This window comes from Batrachochytrium dendrobatidis (genome assembly GCF_000203795.2).
Source record: "Batrachochytrium dendrobatidis JAM81 unplaced genomic scaffold BATDEscaffold_3, whole genome shotgun sequence".
Lineage (NCBI taxonomy): Eukaryota > Fungi > Chytridiomycota > Chytridiomycetes > Rhizophydiales > Batrachochytrium > Batrachochytrium dendrobatidis.
Genome location: NW_006281101.1, coordinates 203,769 through 225,577, shown reverse-complemented (window position 1 = coordinate 225,577; position 21,809 = coordinate 203,769). Strand labels below are relative to the sequence as shown.

At 38.5% G+C, this 21,809-nt stretch overlaps 8 protein-coding genes across 8 annotated transcripts; 3 read left to right on the top strand and 5 right to left on the bottom strand.

Moving 5' to 3' along the window:
• BATDEDRAFT_87171 (uncharacterized protein) lies at positions 1 to 1,066 on the top strand (the record flags this gene model as incomplete). The annotated part of the gene is made up of 2 exons (XM_006677548.1): positions 1 to 457; positions 891 to 1,066. The coding sequence occupies 2 exons, from the start codon at positions 1 to 3 to the stop codon at positions 1,064 to 1,066; spliced, it is 633 nt and encodes a 210-aa protein (XP_006677611.1).
• A 1,422-nt stretch (positions 1,067 to 2,488) lies between these two features.
• Positions 2,489 to 3,001, top strand: BATDEDRAFT_23272 (uncharacterized protein; the record flags this gene model as incomplete). The annotated part of the gene is made up of 1 exon (XM_006677176.1): positions 2,489 to 3,001. One exon carries the CDS (start codon positions 2,489 to 2,491, stop codon positions 2,999 to 3,001), a length of 513 nt encoding a protein of 170 aa, XP_006677239.1.
• Positions 3,002 to 4,107: 1,106 nt separating this feature from the next.
• Positions 4,108 to 5,013, bottom strand: BATDEDRAFT_87223 (uncharacterized protein; the record flags this gene model as incomplete). Its single annotated transcript, XM_006677443.1, has 1 exon — positions 4,108 to 5,013. The coding sequence occupies one exon, from the start codon at positions 5,011 to 5,013 to the stop codon at positions 4,108 to 4,110; it is 906 nt and encodes a 301-aa protein (XP_006677506.1).
• Positions 5,014 to 7,058: 2,045 nt separating this feature from the next.
• On the bottom strand, positions 7,059 to 9,726 carry BATDEDRAFT_87222 (uncharacterized protein; the record flags this gene model as incomplete). The annotated part of the gene is made up of 3 exons (XM_006677442.1): positions 7,059 to 9,282; positions 9,367 to 9,533; positions 9,631 to 9,726. 3 exons carry the CDS (start codon positions 9,724 to 9,726, stop codon positions 7,059 to 7,061), a joined length of 2,487 nt encoding a protein of 828 aa, XP_006677505.1.
• Positions 9,727 to 11,897: 2,171 nt separating this feature from the next.
• On the bottom strand, positions 11,898 to 14,318 carry BATDEDRAFT_87221 (uncharacterized protein; the record flags this gene model as incomplete). The annotated part of the gene is made up of 1 exon (XM_006677441.1): positions 11,898 to 14,318. The coding sequence occupies one exon, from the start codon at positions 14,316 to 14,318 to the stop codon at positions 11,898 to 11,900; it is 2,421 nt and encodes an 806-aa protein (XP_006677504.1).
• A 2,168-nt stretch (positions 14,319 to 16,486) lies between these two features.
• On the bottom strand, positions 16,487 to 17,116 carry BATDEDRAFT_23268 (uncharacterized protein; the record flags this gene model as incomplete). Its single annotated transcript, XM_006677175.1, has 1 exon — positions 16,487 to 17,116. One exon carries the CDS (start codon positions 17,114 to 17,116, stop codon positions 16,487 to 16,489), a length of 630 nt encoding a protein of 209 aa, XP_006677238.1.
• A 2,945-nt stretch (positions 17,117 to 20,061) lies between these two features.
• Positions 20,062 to 20,787, top strand: BATDEDRAFT_36680 (uncharacterized protein). Its single transcript, XM_006677396.1, has one exon. It carries the CDS (start codon positions 20,081 to 20,083, stop codon positions 20,762 to 20,764), a length of 684 nt encoding a protein of 227 aa, XP_006677459.1. The 5' UTR covers positions 20,062 to 20,080; the 3' UTR covers positions 20,765 to 20,787.
• Positions 20,788 to 20,837: 50 nt separating this feature from the next.
• BATDEDRAFT_23266 (uncharacterized protein) lies at positions 20,838 to 21,460 on the bottom strand (the record flags this gene model as incomplete). Its single annotated transcript, XM_006677174.1, has 3 exons — positions 20,838 to 21,092; positions 21,161 to 21,328; positions 21,413 to 21,460. The coding sequence occupies 3 exons, from the start codon at positions 21,458 to 21,460 to the stop codon at positions 20,838 to 20,840; spliced, it is 471 nt and encodes a 156-aa protein (XP_006677237.1).
• Between the last annotated feature and the right edge of the window lie 349 nt (positions 21,461 to 21,809).

The window sequence follows — 21,809 nt, the reverse complement described above, 5'->3', positions numbered from 1 at the left end:
ATGAGTGCTGAGGCTAGCACTTCGACAGCCTCTACAAGCGGAGCTTCAGCCGGTGGATCTGACTATTCAAGCTCAGATGATGAATTTGAAAAATACTGTTATTCATTTAGTCTTGAGCAAGTGATGTTGATCAAAAGACTTGCAAAAGCTGAGGCTCAATTCCCCAAACTATCCAAGAAAACCAATGATAAACGTCATCAGCATGCTGCTCAAAAAAAAGTGGTTGATGAGTTGCAGGATATACTCGATGGCTTATATGGAGCTATGCATTGGGGGTTGGAGATTTCCGAGCTTGCCGAGCTTGAAGCTGAACTTCTAAAACAGCGTGAAATTCTTGAAAAAATTGAAGAGGAGTTGAGCGTATGCTCTATCAACTCTGCGAATAAGATTGACGAAACTAGCCATTTGCATGAAAAACTTAAAAAACAACCTTTGATCGGATCATCATCAATTGCTGGTGATGGCTTCCTAGACCTGAGAACAGTTTCTGGATATAATGATTGTTATCATTATTTCTACAATCGTTTTTTGCAATGATTGTTATAATCTGGATATGGTACAACTTTTCAAGATTATGATGTTTGGCAACAAACTCTTCAACCAAACCCATCACATTGTTGGAGTTTAATGAACCATCACAGTCCCATCCAGTATATACTGTAATGCAGCGTGTATTGCATGGTGGTTTAACTGTCATGTGTCATGCATTCAATGTCATTCATTTAATAAACATCGTGTATTGTCAAACAATAGTGTATTATACTAATGGTTTGATCATATTGCACCAATCAACTACTATGTGCTGTCATGACTAATCATTTGGTGTGCTACACATATTGGATGCATGCAAATCCATGACTGTCAACTCCTTGTTGTTGAAATGGGTTCAGATCACCATCAGCTCACTCACTCGTTACACCGATATGACTGCATGATCAATCTGACACCAACCAAACCACACTCGAATATATATGTTCCAGTCATGTGCATGGTGTATCGATTGTCAACTCACAATGTCAACTCCAACGCATTCCACCATGATTATGGTCACATCACACCATGCTGATGTATGTCGATCGGTATCACATTGCAACCAGTTATCATCCAATGACTGCAATGCAATACCGTGCATGTATTGTGACTGATACGCTGTGCACCATCAGCAAGTGTGCAACTGTCACTTGATATATCGAGTCTGATATGCAACAACATGCTGTGTTTACCATGATCAGGTTTTTGATCAATCTTGGACTCACAATACATGATTTGTCATGTTGGATCGTGTGGATGTGTCATGGACTGCAATTTAGTTGCAGATACACATATGTTTGACATTGACTGATGCATACTGTGCAACGACTGATCAGTGCGGGTGTAATCACACACTTGGTGGTATTGTGCATTATGATTGTTTGACAATGTATGAATGCTGGATTAGTCGGTTATATGCAACCCATTTGAATCGACCTATTTGAACAATCACTCGATGTAACTGACAACAATGTGTATACATGGCTGTTGGATCAGTCGAGTTTTTGATGGTAGCGTACCATTGGTAACAAACAACCCTGACACCATCATCAGCACAGTCATACAACAGTTGACCAATACACTTGTAACACCACCAGCATATGCTCGTATGGATATGGCATGTTCACATGAGTTCATTTCATGTCTTGGCATTCGTTTAAATAAAACTTGTTCAAAAGTAAATCATGACCATAGCAGGATTACGATTGTAATAGTACACCAAAGTTGTATCCTGCAGCTATTAACAATGTATTACAATCAAACGTTGCATAGAAACCTCCACTTTGATCATGGTTTGGAACTGTAAACTGCCTGTTTGGTTTATGTTAATGTACAGATTCTACAAATGGTATGCCAAAAATCATGTCAAAATCAAAATCACCAAACAGTATCGTTAGATCAGCCGAGTGATGTCATGTATTCAATCGAGATGGATTGCAGTTCAACAAACTGGTTGCAGTGTACAAGACACGAACAATAAATGATTCTGTCATCCAAATCAGCACTAAACAATCTACCAATACTTTGAATAAACATCAATAAAAACATACTCTTGTGTGGTTGAATGAAATGTACACATCAAATACTTGATCCACATTGATGGTGACAGTTACGCATTTTTTTGACTTTATTCTCACTTGGTCCCTATTGTTCGTATTGTTCCTACTATCCCTATGTTGCTAGCCGCAAGGGTTTTGAAAGACACAATGTCGCCCTTTAGACTTGGTAGAAACTGGCATCAGTCATACTATGAGACTGATTGCTTGTTGTGTGCTTGAACTCCCTTGTTTGGTGCTCCATCTTACATGAGTACAGTTGTAAAAATAGCCTTTAGTTTTGGCCCTTTAATCAATCCATGTTGTATAAATATCAAAACAAACTGCCAAAACTATCCAGTATTTCGACACTATCGGAATAAATTGCTGCTCGTCTGTATTGTTCATCTGGATAGTTTACAATGAAACAAGCTGTGATTTTTGTGATTTCGCTGTTGACAGCCATGTCGTCGGCTATAGTCGTATCGACTTCTGAAAGTCCAGCTCCCACATTCGAACCATCACCATCAACATCAACTCCAGACCCAGACCCATTATTTCAGTCTCATAGTGATACTTATGCCGCTAATCTGTTTTTGCACTACAATACACTTTTGGAACAATACAATTTGAAAACTGCTGAATGCGAAGTTTTAAAACAGGATTGCGAAAAACTCGGCAACATCGCACAGGCACAAACGCTTACACATACTCTGACTCTAGATAAATGCACTCGTGATAGAGACTCGTCAAAAAAAATGCGATTAAAGGCCATCTCCAACTGTATGAAAGAAAATTTAAAAAAGGCTGAAGATGTATATATTAAATCTCTCGTGAAAAAAATCCATATATGTGATGAAGCTAGTCAACTCAAATCAAAAGTAAGCGAGGTCAAGATTCAGAACCAAATCCTGCTATCCAATAATCGACAATAGCTTGATTAAATATCAGGCTGCTACCAATCTGCATACAATTGAAACAATAAAGTTTAGAATCATGATATATGCATATTGTTTGTAGGTGCACATTGTACAACAGTGAATGCAATGGATTGTCATTGACTGTTTTGAACCATTTTGTCAACAAATGCAACTGCTTATGACATGCAATAGATTTGGATAATATACCAACAAAAAATCAACATAAACTGGTTTACCGAGTATGTTGTATACAACAATTGCTTTTATACATGTTTGATATGGATCATTCAGCTGGGACCATTGCATTGTTAATAATCGACTACAGACTCACGGACGTGTATTTTAAGCTAGTTTATATCATAATTATGACAGGATGTGTGATGAGATGATGCAGTGGACATATATACAACGTGTATTACAGTAAAAACATGGACTGATTGTTTGGACATGTATGAAGCAGAGCTGTTGTAACATCCAAACAACTATACTAAACATGTTGAAAAGCATCAAATGGCAGTAGGTTGATCACCAAAAAGCAATACTACAAGTCTGAAATGCAACATGATGACTATTTATCAATGTAATATTGATTGTCTGGTATTTACACTGGAAATCAATATCAAGTGGGTTCCAATTACAATTTTACTGATCATGATGGATAATGATGGCAAATGTTTGGCAAGTCAAAGATATGGACATGTGGATGTGGATGCTAATCACCATTGAATCAAACCACTGCATGTTTTGTTGCACAGTAAATACTATATTGAACAAGTTCAAGTACAAGTACAAGTGTTTGTAATGCTACTGAGGCTGGTGATGAGTTACACTTGTGATTGAAACCTGATTGGTAGTCAACATGTCATGTGTCAATACGACATGTTGAGCAATATCATATCGACACAATACACACATGCATGTCAGCATCATCAATGTGTACAACTGTGCAATATACAATCAACTGTATTGTATTGGAAATACAAGTGTCAATGTACAATATGATACCATGTCAACCAAGACTGTGGAATGATCAGATATAATGCATGTAAACCCAAATTTATTGTAAATTAAATCAGAAATACAATTGAATCGGTTGAAACCAGTCCAGATTAGCATTCAAATCAAACGGATGATTCATCATCTGATTCATCTGAATCGTTAGGATTAGGCGAATCCAAAAATGATTTGAGCTCATTCTTAGATTTGGGAGTGTCATATACACGAGAAGATTTGGGACTTCCCCACAAACCAAAAAGTCGAGAATTGGATCTGGAAGTCCTTTGTGTGCTGGACAAAGCTGCCTGTGTACTGGATGATGTTTGAATGGGCTGAACTGAAACTGTAGACGTTTTGCTTGATGATGATGAACTTTTATGATGTTTTGATTGGTTCTGGGTTCCACTAGTAGATGGTTGCTCGGATCCCGGCTGTTGGCTTGGTGTGGAATTGCCAAATGTACTGACGAGTTCCAAAAACTTGGGATCTGATTCCAAAAATATCGTGTAATATTCGAATGGTTGATTCATATTTCCCTTGAACAAGCACTCTAGAAGTTGTGATTTGATTTTACCTAATATCCAATTAAGATTTAAAAAACCGGAACTATGCTGCTTTATTTCAAGTTCATCAAGAGTTTTTCGTTCTTGTTTAAGTTTCTGTTCAAGTTCGTTGAGCTTTTCGCTGTGCTTTGAATGACCCTCGCTAGTCTGAAATTTACGTAGCAACTGTTCATATTCTTCATCCAGCCAGTCTAACAATTTTTTTTGAGCAAGTGCTTTAGGTTGTATCAAGTCATACGTTTCCTTTGCATTGTCACGACTTTTCTTCATCTTTGCGTATTCTTTGATCAGATTCATATCCTCATCTGAAAGTCTACTAAGATCAATTGAAGGTGTAGTTTGTGCACTGGGAGTGACGGTTGAAGTGCTAGCTTCAGCACTTGTAGTTGCACTGGGATTGACTGGGATGGCTGTAGTAACCGAGCAAGCAAACAGGATTGATGCCAATATTGTGACTGCGAGTTTCATTGTATTGGTTTGGTTGAGCAGGTTGTATATGGTTACTGAACAAGTAATATTGGATCGTATTTATATCGGCTATTGGATGGATAATATTAAAAGCATATTGGATGGCCGCTTTAGGGATTGGCTTTATTATCAGGGTTGGTGATGATTTGCTACCAATGTCAACCTTTGAAGGAATATCCATTTATATAACAACCGCAATCTTGATCAAACTACTGCTTGACTATGCATCCATGTATGGTTGATTGTGTACTACACCCTTATCCACCCTAAAAGGGTCAGTGAGCTGAAATATGAACAAATGCATGTTTAAACAAGATTATATGCAACTGAGCTGATATTCAGTTGTTGAATGGTCATCAATATGTGTTGTGGTTTAGTGATACTTTACATTCAACTCGACACGATCAATCATCACTACACATTGTCCAGTAATTCAATCAATCAACTGAATCAATACAATGCAGTTCATGTTGCAACCACAATGTCATATTGATGATCAATGACTTGCAACTGTTGTGTTGGCATTGCATGTTGTGTTGCTATATCAATATCGATTGTCACTATATAGTTGTATCAACCACACATCATGATCATATGTCATGGTTGATTCGTATTCTGGATTGATGCACTCATTCCACTCCACTCCATTGTATTCCATTGCATCACTCGAACACAAACATCGTATGACTTGTTGATTGCTAATACCCATATTGATCGAATACACACTACATGACACATGTCAGGTTAGCGTATACATTCCAATATATAGCACATCATGTTGCTGATATCACGCATTGTGATTCAACAGTCAATCTGTATTCGAGTTCAACTACAATTGATCGTGTCAATCATAATATACGCGACCAATTGTAGTCGAGTTGATCCGACTGAATAGAGTCCGAGTCATCATGTTCATATCAAACTATTGCAAACCATTGTAAACCATGACAAGTCTATTGCACAATTCCACTCGTGTTGATTACAACATGCTATTCATAAATGTATCATATTGTCCTGTAATAACTGTACATGGTTGTACATGGTTGTTTGAAACCAGTAACTCCGTTGATTGATATCCACAATATGATCCAGTAGTCGTCCAGATTGTGTGTTGTATTTGGTGTGTTGGGTGATGATATCAACCTGTAGTCAAGGTTTGACTATCTGGACATGTCGGTGACTTTTTACCCACTGTGTGCAACTCGATGTCCAATATCGAGTCATGTCATTGGTCAATTGATTGATTCAATTCATCAGTGGGTTTGCTGGATTCATGTGGTGTGCAGCACTTTCAAGAGTATGTTGAATCTGTTGCAGTATTGTAACTTTGTAAACGGATCAACATACTAACCTGAGCATGACTGTGATGGTTATTGCAGTCGAATCGTAAAGCTTATTCTGGCAATCATTGATGGTTTGAACAATCGTTTGAATAATCGTTTGGATGTCAGGTTACGGTATCCTGATTGACAACTCGACTCGGATACAACTTATTTGGACAATTACTGATCAATGAATTGATCAATGAACTAGCAATCAATCAACACATTGACAGATTTGTCATTCCAAATGGAAACAACGACAATCCAGTTGTAATCCATATTGAGCCTTGAATTCAAACAGTCATGAATCAAATCATTAATAAACTACAAAAACAGTCCAATATGCCAACTCGCATTTATCCACAACTCGATATGTGATGTTCAAATGTCTAATATTCAGACTGTGCTGATTGCAATTGTGGTTGTAATTGTGGTTGTGTGTAAATATCAATCCAATACTCGATTCAATACTTGATTCAACTTGAGCATGTCCAGTTTTGTAGTAATCCATTTGATCACATTGACAGAATCAAGCAATGATCTGATTCAACAACACCGAATGATGCATCCATATCACTTGTATCAATCAATTTTACACAATCAGTCAATATAATCAACAATCACTGTCATGATTGATTCAATTCATTCAATTTATTCGATCCATTTAATTGCATAGATCCGACTGGCATTGCAACTCATTGTTGTAAAATCACAACCTCACAATCACCAATCACTATACGCCCGCTCATATAGTTTTTTGTTGTATGCTGTTGTGATTTGAGTTCGGTCACTTGTCAATTCATCTCGATAGTGTTTGGCTTTAGTTGGTGATTGAACACCTTGAATATACTGCGTGGCATCATTCCACAGTTCAGGCAGTATGGGTGTCTTGTCAAGACTCGAGTTGTACCATTGTGGTTGTTGTGGAGCCACATGCGCAGTCGAAACAATCCGACATGCTGGATTCACTACAAAAAATGTCAGAATCTTGCAGTGTCCTGGTTGAGTTGGATCTGCAAGTTCAAATGATTGTTCTTTGTGTTGGTATCGATTGGGATAAACTACACATCGACCATTTGGTAATTCAAGCAATCCTATATACTGATTGCGTCGTGATTCTCGATTAATAATGCCGTACACATCTTTCCAATACATATCAGATGCTACTTGATAAAAACGATCAACAGCCTCGCGGAAATCGAGTTTGGGTGTGGTGATATTTTCCACGTCGTAGTAATACAGTCCAGTTGCAACAATCGATTCGTTAATTGGACCTTCATTGTGCCAGTTTCCCTCGTCGTATTTAGGTTTGGATGGTGTCAGTTGAATGTTGGTGAGTTTGACAATGACTTGTAGATTACGACCACGCAGTGATACTGGCTCTGCTGATTCATAATTGGATTCAAAATGTTCCGGAAGTATTGGTACATACACGGGACGAATGACTCGAGTGTCTGATTCCATACCACCATAGTCTGACTGGCTTGGTGATTCATATCCATTTATGCCATTACGAAGATCAATATATTTGAACATTGGATCCATCGTTCTGAACAGACTTTCAAACATTGGGACAAAACATTTGAATATTTTGGCAATGCATTTGTACATGTCTCGATGCCATATCGGATTCAGATTGTTGATGTATGAGTTGATGGTCACACTGCCATCCTGTTCGACACGGAATTCACTCGGAAGACATTGGAACTTGAGTGATATAAACTTGGAATCGCCTTCAATGATGGGCGTATCTGAAACAAGTCGAGTCGATAGCAATATATCGCATGGTACCATTGTGGTGTATTTGAGTCGTATATTCAGTGGTGCAATCATCGTTTGTCCATATACAACACTGTACATTGATGCATCAATCAGATTGTGCACCATTTGATCAGTGTTGTGATTTGATCCATGTTCAATATCCGATACATTTGTCATCAATCGCGTATATACATTGTCAGGTATGCCATTGTCCAGTATATACGTCAGTTCAACAGGTCCTGGTACAATTGTACCAAATCCATCACTGCCACTACAAACAAGCTGTTTGACAAAAAACTCGAGTTGTTCCAATGCAAGATTAAATGTTGATGGTGATATATTCTGACCGAGTGAGTCGGCCCTCCATTGCTCCACAATATGCTGGTTTGTGATATCGATCCACCACATGGGTTTGCAAAGTATACATTGCAGATACCGGATATACCGCATTTCAACAAGTGTGCGTGCCTTTCCATGTGTATATCCGGCCATTCCAGAACTCATATCAATTTTGGCGTTGTCCTTGTATGGCTGAATGCTCGAACTAGCAGTCTGAACCCGATGCTGGAAATACGTTCCAATGGTCTGAGCAGCAGCCCTTTTGTTCATGTAGTGAGTAGTATCCGATTTTACAATGACCATTAAACTTTCAAACATCCCGCCTTGTTCCAACTCGGTACGTATTGAACTGTCGGGATGATTGTCGGCAAAATCAGCAAATGCTTTGAGTAGTTTTACAATACTAGTGTTACTACCATTATAGTCACACAAATCTACATCTGTACGCGAAATAATAGTGTTGAGTTGCTGCATAATTCCATATTCTTGAAACGCCTTGATCATCTCGGCCTTGTTTGTAGATTTCTGAATCATGTTGTTGACATTATTAAACAGGTACAAAGAGTCACACATACGAAGATTGCACATCGATATCGTCAATTGCTCAAAAACCAACGATCGTACAAGCGATACAGGAAAGTCGCGCATTTGGGATGCAACTGATCCCGCCATGCTGATTATGCGTGTTTTTAGTTCAGAGTCGTTGCTGTATCTGATATACAAGTCGTTAAGCGTTTGAATCAAACCCGATCTTATAAACTCGGCTGAAATCACTTCACAATTTACATAGTTGCAAAAATTATGGATAATTTCAATACTTTGATCAATCACTGCTTGATCGACACTCCTGTATTCATGTCATGTCAATCCAACCATGTCAAATTTACCAATTGTGATGACTGGACACACATTCATGCATAACACCACATACCTGAGCGTATTGACCATTGCTGGAATGATGCCACATTCCACTGCTTTTACTGGGTCATGACGATGAATATTCAGATACATGGTTTTAAGATTTTCGATAAAACCAACAGCAACTGAACCATCGGATGATTCCAGTCGTGAAACAAATCCTGATACCACGATATTAAGCTAATGATATTGTTCAATGTCAAGTATACAATCAGATCAACATGACATGACATGACGCTGTCCAAACTGATCCAATATTGTATCATTGCAAACATACATTTTCATCGTCAATATATCTGCAAACGGTCGAGAACAGGTCAATTGCCAATGTGAACACTTCTTGATCCGACTCGTGAACAATAATCTCAACCATTGGCTTAAAATCAAATTTACACTCTTCACTCCAGAATTTATAACTGAACTTTATACATGTTTTTATCGCCTATATGCATATTGACACTAAATGAGTTGAATGTCAATCATTTGATCAATATCAATCATGACTTGCCATCATTTTGACTTGACGGTTTGATGATTGCATGAGTTGTACAATTTGGTTGCTTAGTCGATGTGATATTTTGAACTCGTGATTATAGTATACCATATTCGCAAATACTGCAGCAAACTCCATTACTTTGATCTACACAACACATGTTGATTAGTTTAGTCATGAACAACAATCCATTATTGTTACAATATATGAATACCTGTAAACTGGGTCGATTATACTCCAAATACTTGGTTATGATATCTTGCAGCCCAATACTCTGTAAGTGCTGCACTATATCTTTAAATTCTGCCATTTCAAACCAACACAAAGTCAGCAATGGCTTGAATTCATCAATAATACAATGGCTATTAAACTTACTTCGATTCTGTTCTTCCAACTCCAATAGCAAGTCAAGCAGTCTGTCCCATACTTCATCAGCCTTGTATAGTTGAGCATCCGTTGTTAACAGTTTCAAATCATCCAGGTGTTGAATCAACTCTTTCATGATATCATTCAACCTCATGTTTGATAAAATTAGTAAAGTTGAATTTTGATTTGACAATTTCATTCATGCGAATGTCCAACAATTGCCAAGAATTGTTCATGTTTGGATTGTTGTCAAACACACAAACGAGTTGTTCCATTTTAGTATTGTTTTGATCAGTTTTTTGTAACAAAATTGGATTGTTATCAAACATGCATTTAGAAATACTGTAAATTAATATTCTGAATGTGATTGTTGTGGATTTGGTTTAATAAACAAGTTAGTTTACTACAACACATGGTAATGGATTACTAAACATCATCATAAATCAGATGGACTGGACTGTGATGAGATGAGATCAATGACAATCGCATTACAAACAGTGTGTTGTGATTAAACTATCGAGTATTTCCAAATACAAACTTGAATGAAAAGTCTTGCCACAAGACTGATCAACTGTATTACTGTTTACACGTGTGGTATTATTGATGTATTGGAATATTTGGTGGTCAGATACACAATGATAATGGTAGTACAACTCATGGCAGTTGTATAAACCAAATGTGATTAAAGCCAATAATAATGTCAGACAAGATTGGATAATGAATTAGCGTGTAAATCATCAACATTGACCAAGATTGATTGAAATGGTGAGATTGGGTTGGATGGTGATAAATACAACAAATGTGTGTATAGAGTTGTATTGACAGCATCGACAGTCCAACACAACACATGAATGTGGGTTCAAACTTGGTGATCGTACAATGTATGATTACTAAGAGTGCACAAAATGTAGATTCAACATTATAGTCTGATTGTGTGTTATATGATGGTTGTTGTGTTGATTCAAGAATCGACAGTGTTTATCCAACCAATACAGCAAATATCACCACTCAACTCAACGGGTGATCGTTTGATGGCATGTTATTGGACTGACAATTCCAAGAGTCAATTTAAACAATATTTGTAATATAAAGTTTGGATTACAATGTACATTCAAGGTTTCATTCCTGTATTCAAATGATTAAATAACTGCAGCCATATCATTCAGCCATACAAATATGTACAAATATGTACCAATCAAACAATCACAATTAAACTACACACACTTTGGTAGTATACATGGAACATTGATACCAGTTTCTTGACCGTCAATTACTGCTAAATGTGTCCATAGTTGTCACACACTGTTTATTCGAGATGTGCGATCCTGAACAAAAGACTTGGCGTACAATAGTGGATGATCTGAATGGATTGGTTGCTTACCGTGCCAGATTCATACTTCGACTCGAATGAACACAATTGATGAGATTCACCCATAATCACTGCTATATTTTGTCCAAGATTGTAAAAATGAATCAATGCCATTAAAACTAAAACTGAATAAATAGTACTTGAAATTTGCAATGATTTGGTTGATTTTTGTGTAGTACATGCCAACATCTAGTCAGCGTTCATTTATTGCAATCAACCACTTGCTGAATTCAATAAAATCAATACTTGAACTCATGTTTTACACCTTCTACATTTATGGCTGATAAATAGTAAAATGTAAATACTAGCCAGGTTTTTAAAACTTGATTTTTGCACGAGCCGACTCGTCCAACTTTTCACCCCATTGTGACACCAATGATTCAAGTTCATCATAGTTTGCAATGCGTTTGTTGTAGCGCTGTTTAATGACCTTGTTTGCCAAATCCGTTTGCTCATCATTGGTACCGCAGAATATCTGTTTAATCGAGGTTTTCGATGCAGAATTGGCATCAATGACCATAGAACACCCTGGATGACCAGAGAGTGAACCATGAAAACACAGAGAATCTGATGCAGAAACAAAATACGTTGAATCTGGAACATGGTTAATGTTAATCTGTGAATATATGCTCATCAGACCAAAAACAGAGTCCAACTTGAACTTGTTTAAAAATGCTGGCGGGTTCGGTAATTTCGATCGGAAAGTGGTCAGATCCGAGTTTGTAATATCAGAACCAAGTCGTTTTCGTTGATCCAAAACTATGATATATCCAGAGTCTTTTGCGCGTTTCAGAATAAAGTATATATCCACTCCTGGTCCATTCTCACCATTGAGCACAATTTGCAATGTCTCGCCGTCAACCCAGTCAACGAGACAACAGCTGTCGTGTTTCCGAGTGATCATTCGTAGCATATCAGGTCCATATTGCTCGTTTGATTGGAAAACTTCAGCAATTCTGATGTGAACTTGAGTATTGAAAATACCCGAATCAAACCGCGATCCATGCAGTATATCAGACAAAGAAAGTATCGATATTCCCAATACAAGAAACGAGTTGATTCTGATACAGTAGAAACTAGCACCAAAATACTCCCATGATGACCAACGAGTCATGTTGGAAAGTGGATATTCAATGTCAAGCGACAAATTATTCAACGATGATAGGAGTGCTGTTTCAAATTGGTTTAGACCGACACTTTGACTCGATGGCCTCTTCAAAGCCTGAACAATGATATGGAACGGTACAATCACTTGACCATCATCTTGAATTTGACACATCCCGTGTCTAACCATTTGATTCCAAGTAAGGTTTCTTGAATAAGGTAGAGATGATTCAGAAAACGGACAGTTTAGTAGATATGTAACAGGCGTGTTTGTAAAAGAAGTCGCCAGTAGCTTCAAAATATCAGCGAGTGACAATTGAGAATGTTGCGAATTCGAAAGCGCAGCTATTCTTGCCCCTTGAAAATTGTGTTCGGTTAGATCATTCGGCTTCATGGATACAACTTTTTTTGCAAACTTAGTCAGTAGTCTTGGCACTCCGCTTAGATGAAAGACATTTTGAGCAAAGGCTTCACTGATCACGAATCCACAGTGTGTATTCGAAATAAAAGGACAAATGGCCTCCATTGATTCCATGTGAGTTAGAAACCGGGTTGGTACTCTCTCAATATTAGGATGTGATGTTCGAGCAATACGAATCATGTTCAGGTCAGCTCCCGCCAGCATACAGAAAAATGTAAGCCTTGACGTTGTAGAACAATAGGAAGAATCACACAAAGTATCCAGCAGAGAACTCAATTCATCTTGACAGAGTTTTCGATATTTATCGACTCCAACAAATACAAGTATGTCGTCTTGAGTTTTCTGACTCCAATAAAGTTCAATGGTCGATAAAGCTAACCGCATTGTGAACCTTTTTCTGTTCTTTGGTGACTTTTCACGCATCCAAACATCGAACTTGTATTGCGCCTTGAAAAACGAATGGAGTACTCTCCAGGCAAATGAACATTTGATTCCAAGGAGTTTGTCAATCTCGCCATATGAATTCCCGTCATTTCCAAAAGAAACAATTGCCGAAAGTCGTTTGCCTTGAATCCCTGTCATGTCTAAAACTGTGGTAGAGCACTCTGTCATAAGTCGAGTTCTTCCCAATCCCGGCATACCAGTACATACAGGAACAGGTCTTGAATTCCGATCAATATTGCTGCGGTGTCGATGGGTGGCCATAAAGCATGATGCAATGTGTTGGAGCGATTTCTCTCGACCAGCCAGCGGAAATACAACTTTTTGATTAGGATTGGTTTGCTGCTGAGATAGAATTTGTTTATCAGGCAAATCAACTGTAAAACCATTATTCGACCCAGAAAGCCATTCCAAGAGACCAGTGGCAGTCATGGGAATTTGGTTTGGATTGGAAAACATTGTATCATCCGCATCACTCTCCACATCACTCTTTGACTTGATAACGAGTGGGTTAGAACCAACAGTTCCGTTTGTTTTGAGAACAGTAATGGGTTCCCAGGAGTTGTAAGTCATTTCCACTCCATCCACCACATAATGGAGAGTGAGGGGACCATAATCTGCTGGGATACCAGCAAGTCTTCTAGTTGGTTCGACAGCAATAGCTGCAACCAGGTCAGAAATATCAGGCTCTTCTCCTTCAGGTACATGCAAGTTTTGAGTAAATACTGACACTGGAGAGTTGTTCTTGTATTGAATATAAAATTTGGTCATTTTTGAGTTTGTTGAAGAAAAGAAAAGAAAAAAGAACAAAACGTGATTTTGTCTCACATTCAAAATTTAAGTGAGACAAATTCAACTCAATTGTTACCGAGTGTTGACATTCATTGTGATGTCAATCATTGTTAATCAATTGTTGGATTGGTAAATGTGTTACAAAACATGCTGAATCTGACAAGTGGATAATAATTGTTTCAATCAACACATGGATTGGATCGACTGCAATATTGTCATTGATTGCAGCCACTGTTGACCAATACATTGTAATACATTGATAGTCTCGACATCAACATTGCCATTCATGTCAAGTTGTGCGTAATGTGAGTTTCAGCAACCTGGAAAGTGTGACAGCATTTACCGAGATTTGATGTATTTCTTGGTTTATCGCATCATCAACTTGGACAGACACGGTTTTGATCCAAATAACCAGTTGATCAGACACTAGACATGACTTTGGTTTACACATTGTAACAAATGGCTTACAGTGTAAATACTAAAACATGACGGTTGTTTTTTGGGTTGTTACATTGATGGTTGTTTATTGAGCGTAATGCAGTCATCAATACTGGTCAATAAAATGACACTTATTCTGCAAACAGTTGCTGCAACATGGATTTTATTCAACATTTATACACATCCAATCAATCATACAATAGCTATCAGAATAATCACCAGCACTGTCAAATCGATATGCTTCAGTCTGTTTGCCAATACAAATCAATGCAAACGGATCTGTGTATATACCACGTATGATAGTTGAATGCCAATGCACCACTCGAATTTAGTTTAATCCATATCGATTTTATTGCTTGAAATGGTTGAATGTTATGATAGATTCAACATTCCCAGTCCAGTTTTACCATTTTGAAACCTGAACTATGACGGACACACTCTGTCATACACTGAACATCAAGATCATTGTTGTAAATACCATCATACTCATTATTGCAAATAATACGTATTTCCAAATACTGGAATAGCTGCCAGTAATACTCCAACGAGTTTTGAACAATCAACAACTGTGATTGATGTTTGGTACCACAATAAACATATTGCTAGAAACAAACTTGATGTTTAGTCGTGTCCGATCAGTTCTTGGGATATAGTCACATTGATACATCCAACACCAACATGTCAACCATGTTGCATGCATAGGGTCACTCGCAAGATTATTTGACTATCAATGTCAATGACGTGTCGGACATACTATCCAATGGTTTCAATATACATAGCTTATAGTTGGACACACTCGGTATTCGTATACACATGTTGTAGTTGTATGCATTGCACTTGCTGAGTTGTGCATTTGTGGATTTGTTTGATGCAACTGTTGATATTGATTGGGACGACGATTGACGATCAACGTTTCTGGTTGTGGTTGTAGTGTATGCTATATGACCAGATGTCATGTTATGTGATCATACTGCATACATTACACTAGACAGCTGACTACATGCAAATGATTGATACTGATCATTGCAAGTACACAACAATGTGACAAGTGACTGTCAAATCAAATATGGCTGATATGTTGAATTATGGACAGATTTGTTGTATATACTGGATGTTGATGTGAATACAAAACATCGGTTGATGCATATCGTACCATTCAAGACCAAAACAATGTAATGTGACGTTCAATATCAGTTTGTAGCATGCCAATGGAATGCGTGCAGAAAGTATGTGCAAACATTAAACATGTGTTTATGGATACTGTCAGATTGTCAGATTGTCAAAACCAGCCGAATCATTTGTATCACCTGAATCACCTGAATCAAATAGTCTAGTGGTACCAATGGGTTGGTGTCAAATGGAATGGGTTGATTGGTAACCCAAAATGACAATATACACGGTCGCGTGGATCCAGCAATGACACTGCAGTGATCAATACAATACATGGTAGTTGATTGGTGCAATATGATCAAGTCATTAGTCTAATACACACATGGTTTGGCAATAAAAGGTGTTTATTGAATGAGTGACATTGAATGCATGACAAGTGACAGTTAAACCAACACGCAATACACGCTGCATTACAACATATCCTAGATGAGGTTGCTGATAACCCACTTTGAGCTGCAGCAATGTGACGAGTTTGGTTGAAAAGTTTATTGCTGAGCATCGGAATCTTGAGCAACTGCACCATACCCAGATTATGGCAATCACTGCAATAAGCGATCAAGGAAAAACTCGTAGCATTTGAAAAATGCGGGATTTTGAGTCAAAGTCTCCAGTTTTACATCACCTTTTGATGATCCAAGCAAGGATAATCTTTGGGTTTTCTTTCTAGGAACTCTTGCCGATTTGTTAGCCTTCTTAGTCTCCTTCGTATAGCGTACAAAAAGTGCACTCGATCCATCTTGAATTTTATCAAAAATGCTATTTTGTACAACAAGCTCAGCTTCAAGCTTGGTGATCGCTGACTCTTGACCCAAAGTTTGACGCAGAATCTCGAGTTGTTGCTTCATTTCATCAACCACTTTTTTTTGAGCAACCAGCTCATCATTTTTGCTGCTGTACTTTCTATAGATTTTTTGGGTATCAGCCTTAATTGTTGCAGCTTTTTCAATAAACACTATTTCATCAGGATTGAATGAATGACAATGTTTTTCAAATCCATTGTATGAGCTAGGAGAGCTTGAATAGTTTGGCCCATCAGCTGAAGTCGCGCTTGTAGAGGCTGTCGAAGTGCTAGCTCCAGCATTTGTGGCCGAACTGGGGTAAACTGGATTGGCAATCGTAACTGAGCAGACAGCAAGGATCGATGACAGTACGGCAATTGATAGTTTCATTGTATTGGTTTGGTTGAGCAAGTTGTAATGATTGTCATTCAACACATCGGTTTTGGATTGTATTTATATCCATTATTGGATTGATAATATTAAAAGCATGTTCCTTGGATGGCCGCTCTAAGGGATTTGTGTCGTCTGCGTTAGCATTGATTCGCTACTGTCAATATCAAAGTAGCTTTAAAGGGATCTCCCTTTACACAATTGTCCGTTGCTTGATTTAAACCCTGATATCAAGATTGGTGACCAGAGTATACTTGCCGCACTATGATGCCGCTACATAGCATATTCCAGGTGAGATCACCACATGACGATACACAAGCAATGTTGTCCATCCACTCCATTTATGTTGCAAGCACTCGAGGTCTCGCCTGTTCAACAACACATTGTCACCAACACAATAGTATGTGACATGATCATATTGCACCAATCAACTAGTATACGATCACTGCATACACCACGCACATTAAACCAACTCAGTGATATACGAATGTTGCGGTTTGACCAAATCACAATCACCCATATTATCGACTGTTCAACTCGTTGACATTCAAACCGTGCCATCACTAGTCACAATATAATGGTTGACTGGTTCGTTTGATTGATCTGACATATTGACACTTTGCAAACCTCGACTTGATTCATCAACTTGGATATTCATATAATATTGGGTTTGTATCATCACGTTGGACTCGTTATCAAACACCTTGATGTGTCCATGCAACACAAACTCGATATACACACATTGGTTACTGTTTGGCATGACTGGGTCGATCATACATACCAGACAATGCAACTGTATTAGTTGTATGATACAATCAATCATGGTTGACTCATCACCATCAAATATTAAATATACTCGCCACTTTGTTCAGTGGGAATGATTCAATCCATTTGGGTTATTTAGACTTTTCAAAAGCAGTTTGATCAGCAGTGCAGTTGTAGATTGACACTTGATTAAACCGATTATTTTTGTCGGTTTCAAAATCGTATTGAACTATTGCGACCTTTAAAAATAATTGTAAATGGCAGTTTTTGCGATTAGTTTGAAAATAGAATAAATGTCAAATATCAGCACATTGCAATTTGGTCAACTTCTGGATAAAACACTCGAGTGTACATCACAACATGTCATCTCAAGATCCACCACTCCCCGGAACTCCTGGAGGAGAAAGTGGACAACTGCCGGATTACTTGGATGCTTCATTTGATCCAAACAAGACTACCATCATTCAATTGGTGCGTATTCTGTTCAAACACAACATTGAACTGCCTGCTTCTCGTCAGATAAAGAGTTACTATGTGACCATGTTCAACAACCACATTGCTGCCAATCGATCTGCTCTACTGAAACAAAGAGCCAAGCCAACTCCAAAGCCTTCTAAAAAGAGTATTTTTTACGATGCTTCTGTGACTCCATCGGACAAGTCTTTAAATGGCGGATTGGTAGCTGCTCTGATGGACTCTGCGTCCAACTCCACTCCTGTTGCTGAGGGAAAGAAGCGACGCCGTCCTGTGGCTACTAATGCTGACACTGCTTCGACAATCGACTCTACTTTGCAGTCTCTGTTGAGCAATGTTGCAGCCACCAGCAGTCATGTTACTGTCGAGTCCATGTCTAATTCTGCTACAGATGATTCAATAGTTTTGGAAAAAGACAATCCATTTCAAACGAATGCATCTGCCAATACGGGAATAGGTGCTGCTCGAGCCATATCCAAAGCAACTCCAAAAAAGGCAGCACAGAGCACTCCTGTTGGCACTCCACAAAAGATGGATCTTGAAATGGACATATTCTCTGATGACAATCCTTTTCAGAGTCCTTCTAAACCTATTGCCGTCATTTCTCCCAACACTAAACTCATCAAAAACCGTCAAACTGCCATGAAGCGACAGATTCCATCTGGCATAAACAGTCCTCTTCCTTTTGATCCTGCAAACATTCGCTTTGCCAGTCCACATGAATCTCCCATTTTTAATTCAACCCCATCTACCAATCGTAGTGATTCTGTCGAATCTTCACCTGAAAAAAAGTCGTCCAGAAATGGATCGCGAAAATCTAAAAAATCGTCCATATCTCCAAACCTCAAGCATCAAATCCCAGTTGTTCCAGTCCACGCAACTGCTTCTGATGTTTTGAATCAACCAGGTGGAAATTTAGATGGTACTCCGCTACGAAACCGGCAGTCCAAATCTGCTAAAAATCTCGACAAAAACAAAAGCACCCATCAAGTCAATGACTTTATCGACGAGTCCTTGATCAAGTCTCATCAAAAAACATCAAACACGTCTACCCCACTGCCTTCAAGTCGTCATCGACGCCAATCTCGTCAGAGCACCTTTAGCACTTTGCCTCGTATCATTACAGGTTTGGTGGTTATGTGTGCTATTGGGGTTTTTATAATGAAAAGCGTTGATGTTTTATCGCATATCCAATGGATAGTTCCTTACTGTTCAAGCCAATCTGCACCTGTTTTTGAAAATATTTCTACTTCTGATGCTAGTCTTGAACAGAAAAACTCGGTATGCGCACCTTGTCCAGATAATGCAATCTGTGCTCCTGGTGAGGACATTCAATGTGCGCCTAATTTTACCTTGCAAGTTGGTACTTGGAGTTTTGTTTTGGGAAACCAAACTAAACATGCGCTTATTGTTGGACGACCTCGTTGTGTACAGGATATAAAAAAATTGGAGCAAGAAGCTCGCAAGCAACAACGCACTACAGCGCTTGTCAATATTTTGGACGATATTGTACGGACTTGGATAGGCAAAGCCGAATGTGGTCAAATCAAACCATCTGCTGATATCTACTGGGCTTGGTCTGCGACTATTTCCAAAAAGCAGCAGCGACAAGTTCTTGGTATGCCACTTTCTCTTGCTCGTTCAAATCTTCGTGCTGTTGTACCCAGATCATGGACGGATGCTACGTTTGATGAGTATTGGCAAGCCGTGTCTAGTTTGATTTCCATGCCCTCACCGTCTGGTCCGCTTTCCACTCGCTTAGATGACAGCACATACCAGCATCGATTGATTGTATCTGCCCATTCACCAGTGATTACCATGACATGCCAGGCTCGCCGCTATATATGGGGTCTTGTTTTGGCGTATTCTTTGCATCTGACTCTTGTATGTGGTGCGGTTATTGCGTCTACATTATTATACAGTATTTTCCAGCAATACCGACAGGAACAACATGTGGTGGCTATTCTTGTAGACGATGTGCTTGATATGGTGCATACTGAATCTGACAACCACCATCGTGATCCGATACGTTATCCAGCACCTGGACTCTCTATTGTTCAACTTCGAGATCATTTACTACTCTCACAAACACGTGGTAAAGGACAGGAATCGTTTTCAAGCGCAGATGGATCTTTACTCAAGCGCAAAAGCATTACAGTACCATACATGACGTATATGGATCCACTTGGTAGGACAATCTGGGCTATTCCAGATGCAACTACACGCAAGCGGCTATGGACACTTGTTACCACAGAGATTTCCAAGACAAGTGCCATTCGAAAGACAACAATGGAGGTCAAGGGTCAACCGCAAGATTTATGGATGTGGGTTGCTAGTCCTGCGCTATCTCCACGTAAACCGCGATCATCTGGCATAAATGAGTTTATTGGTACGCCTATATCAAAATAAAAATCAATCTATTGTTTAAATTTATTACTGTCGAGATTCTAAATCATGTAAAGTCAAAGTCTGGTCCAACAGACTATACAATCGGTGTGATCTTTCCATGCGTAGATGAATTCTGTTGACAATCCCAAGATGCATTCAATGTTTCTACCACGCATGTAATCGATATGACTTGTGAGCACCAAAGAAGTGATGTACGTATCACACTCCCACGCATGACTTGGCAACTAAATCCCACGAGTCCATAATAGCAAACGCCTTCAAACATTATCATAATAATTGGATACATCATTGCTATAATTACTCCAAGCGTAGTAGTTGTACCCAGATGCTTAACCAAAACATAGTCGAGTGTTATTCACAAACCAGAATACGCCCAAACCATTACTTTTCACTTACTATCCAGAGGAGTTTGCGAGCATGCGTACCGGTAAAATGACCAAACAAATCTACAAGAGTCAATAGCGTTATTGCTAATTGAATAAAGGCAGCCCATAAGGTGGAGTATGTGTCATATACGCCGTTTTGGATTGATAATTGATGAGATATAATGCCTATACACGCTGCCTACATAATATATCGTGTGTAGTTCATGTTAAATATTAGCATTAACGCAACAAGACTGGGTTAGATTAATGTTGAACAGTGTACCAGTTGAATGAATAAAGATATATGAAGTGCTCGTTCATGCAACTGCATTGTCAAACAAACGAATGTTTTAAAGTGAGTTTATTCTATGATGGATAAGCCTGACACGCTCAAGTCTGTCATGTCCAAGACTGGATGAATCAACGCAATAAACACATTTCAAAGTAATGGAATGATTGTGTATAGGTTTACAAAGACTATTTAAACTGAACAAGTCATTCAAAAACAGAGTAATATTTTGAAGAGTTTATGAATCCAGACAAGACTTTTGAGGTTCAAGTTTGTTAATATTTACTTTCAGACAACGAATAAATGTTCAAAGATCGGCGATGAAATGTGTCAAACGAGTCGCTTGACAGCAACTGACTGACGACACGCATCTTTGCTGTTGTTCTGATTT

Bases quoted from the DNA above. Each gene is read 5' to 3' on its own strand.
- BATDEDRAFT_36680 (XM_006677396.1), top strand. From the start codon at position 20,081: ATGCCCTCACCGTCTGGTCCGCTTTCCACTCGCTTAGATGACAGCACA.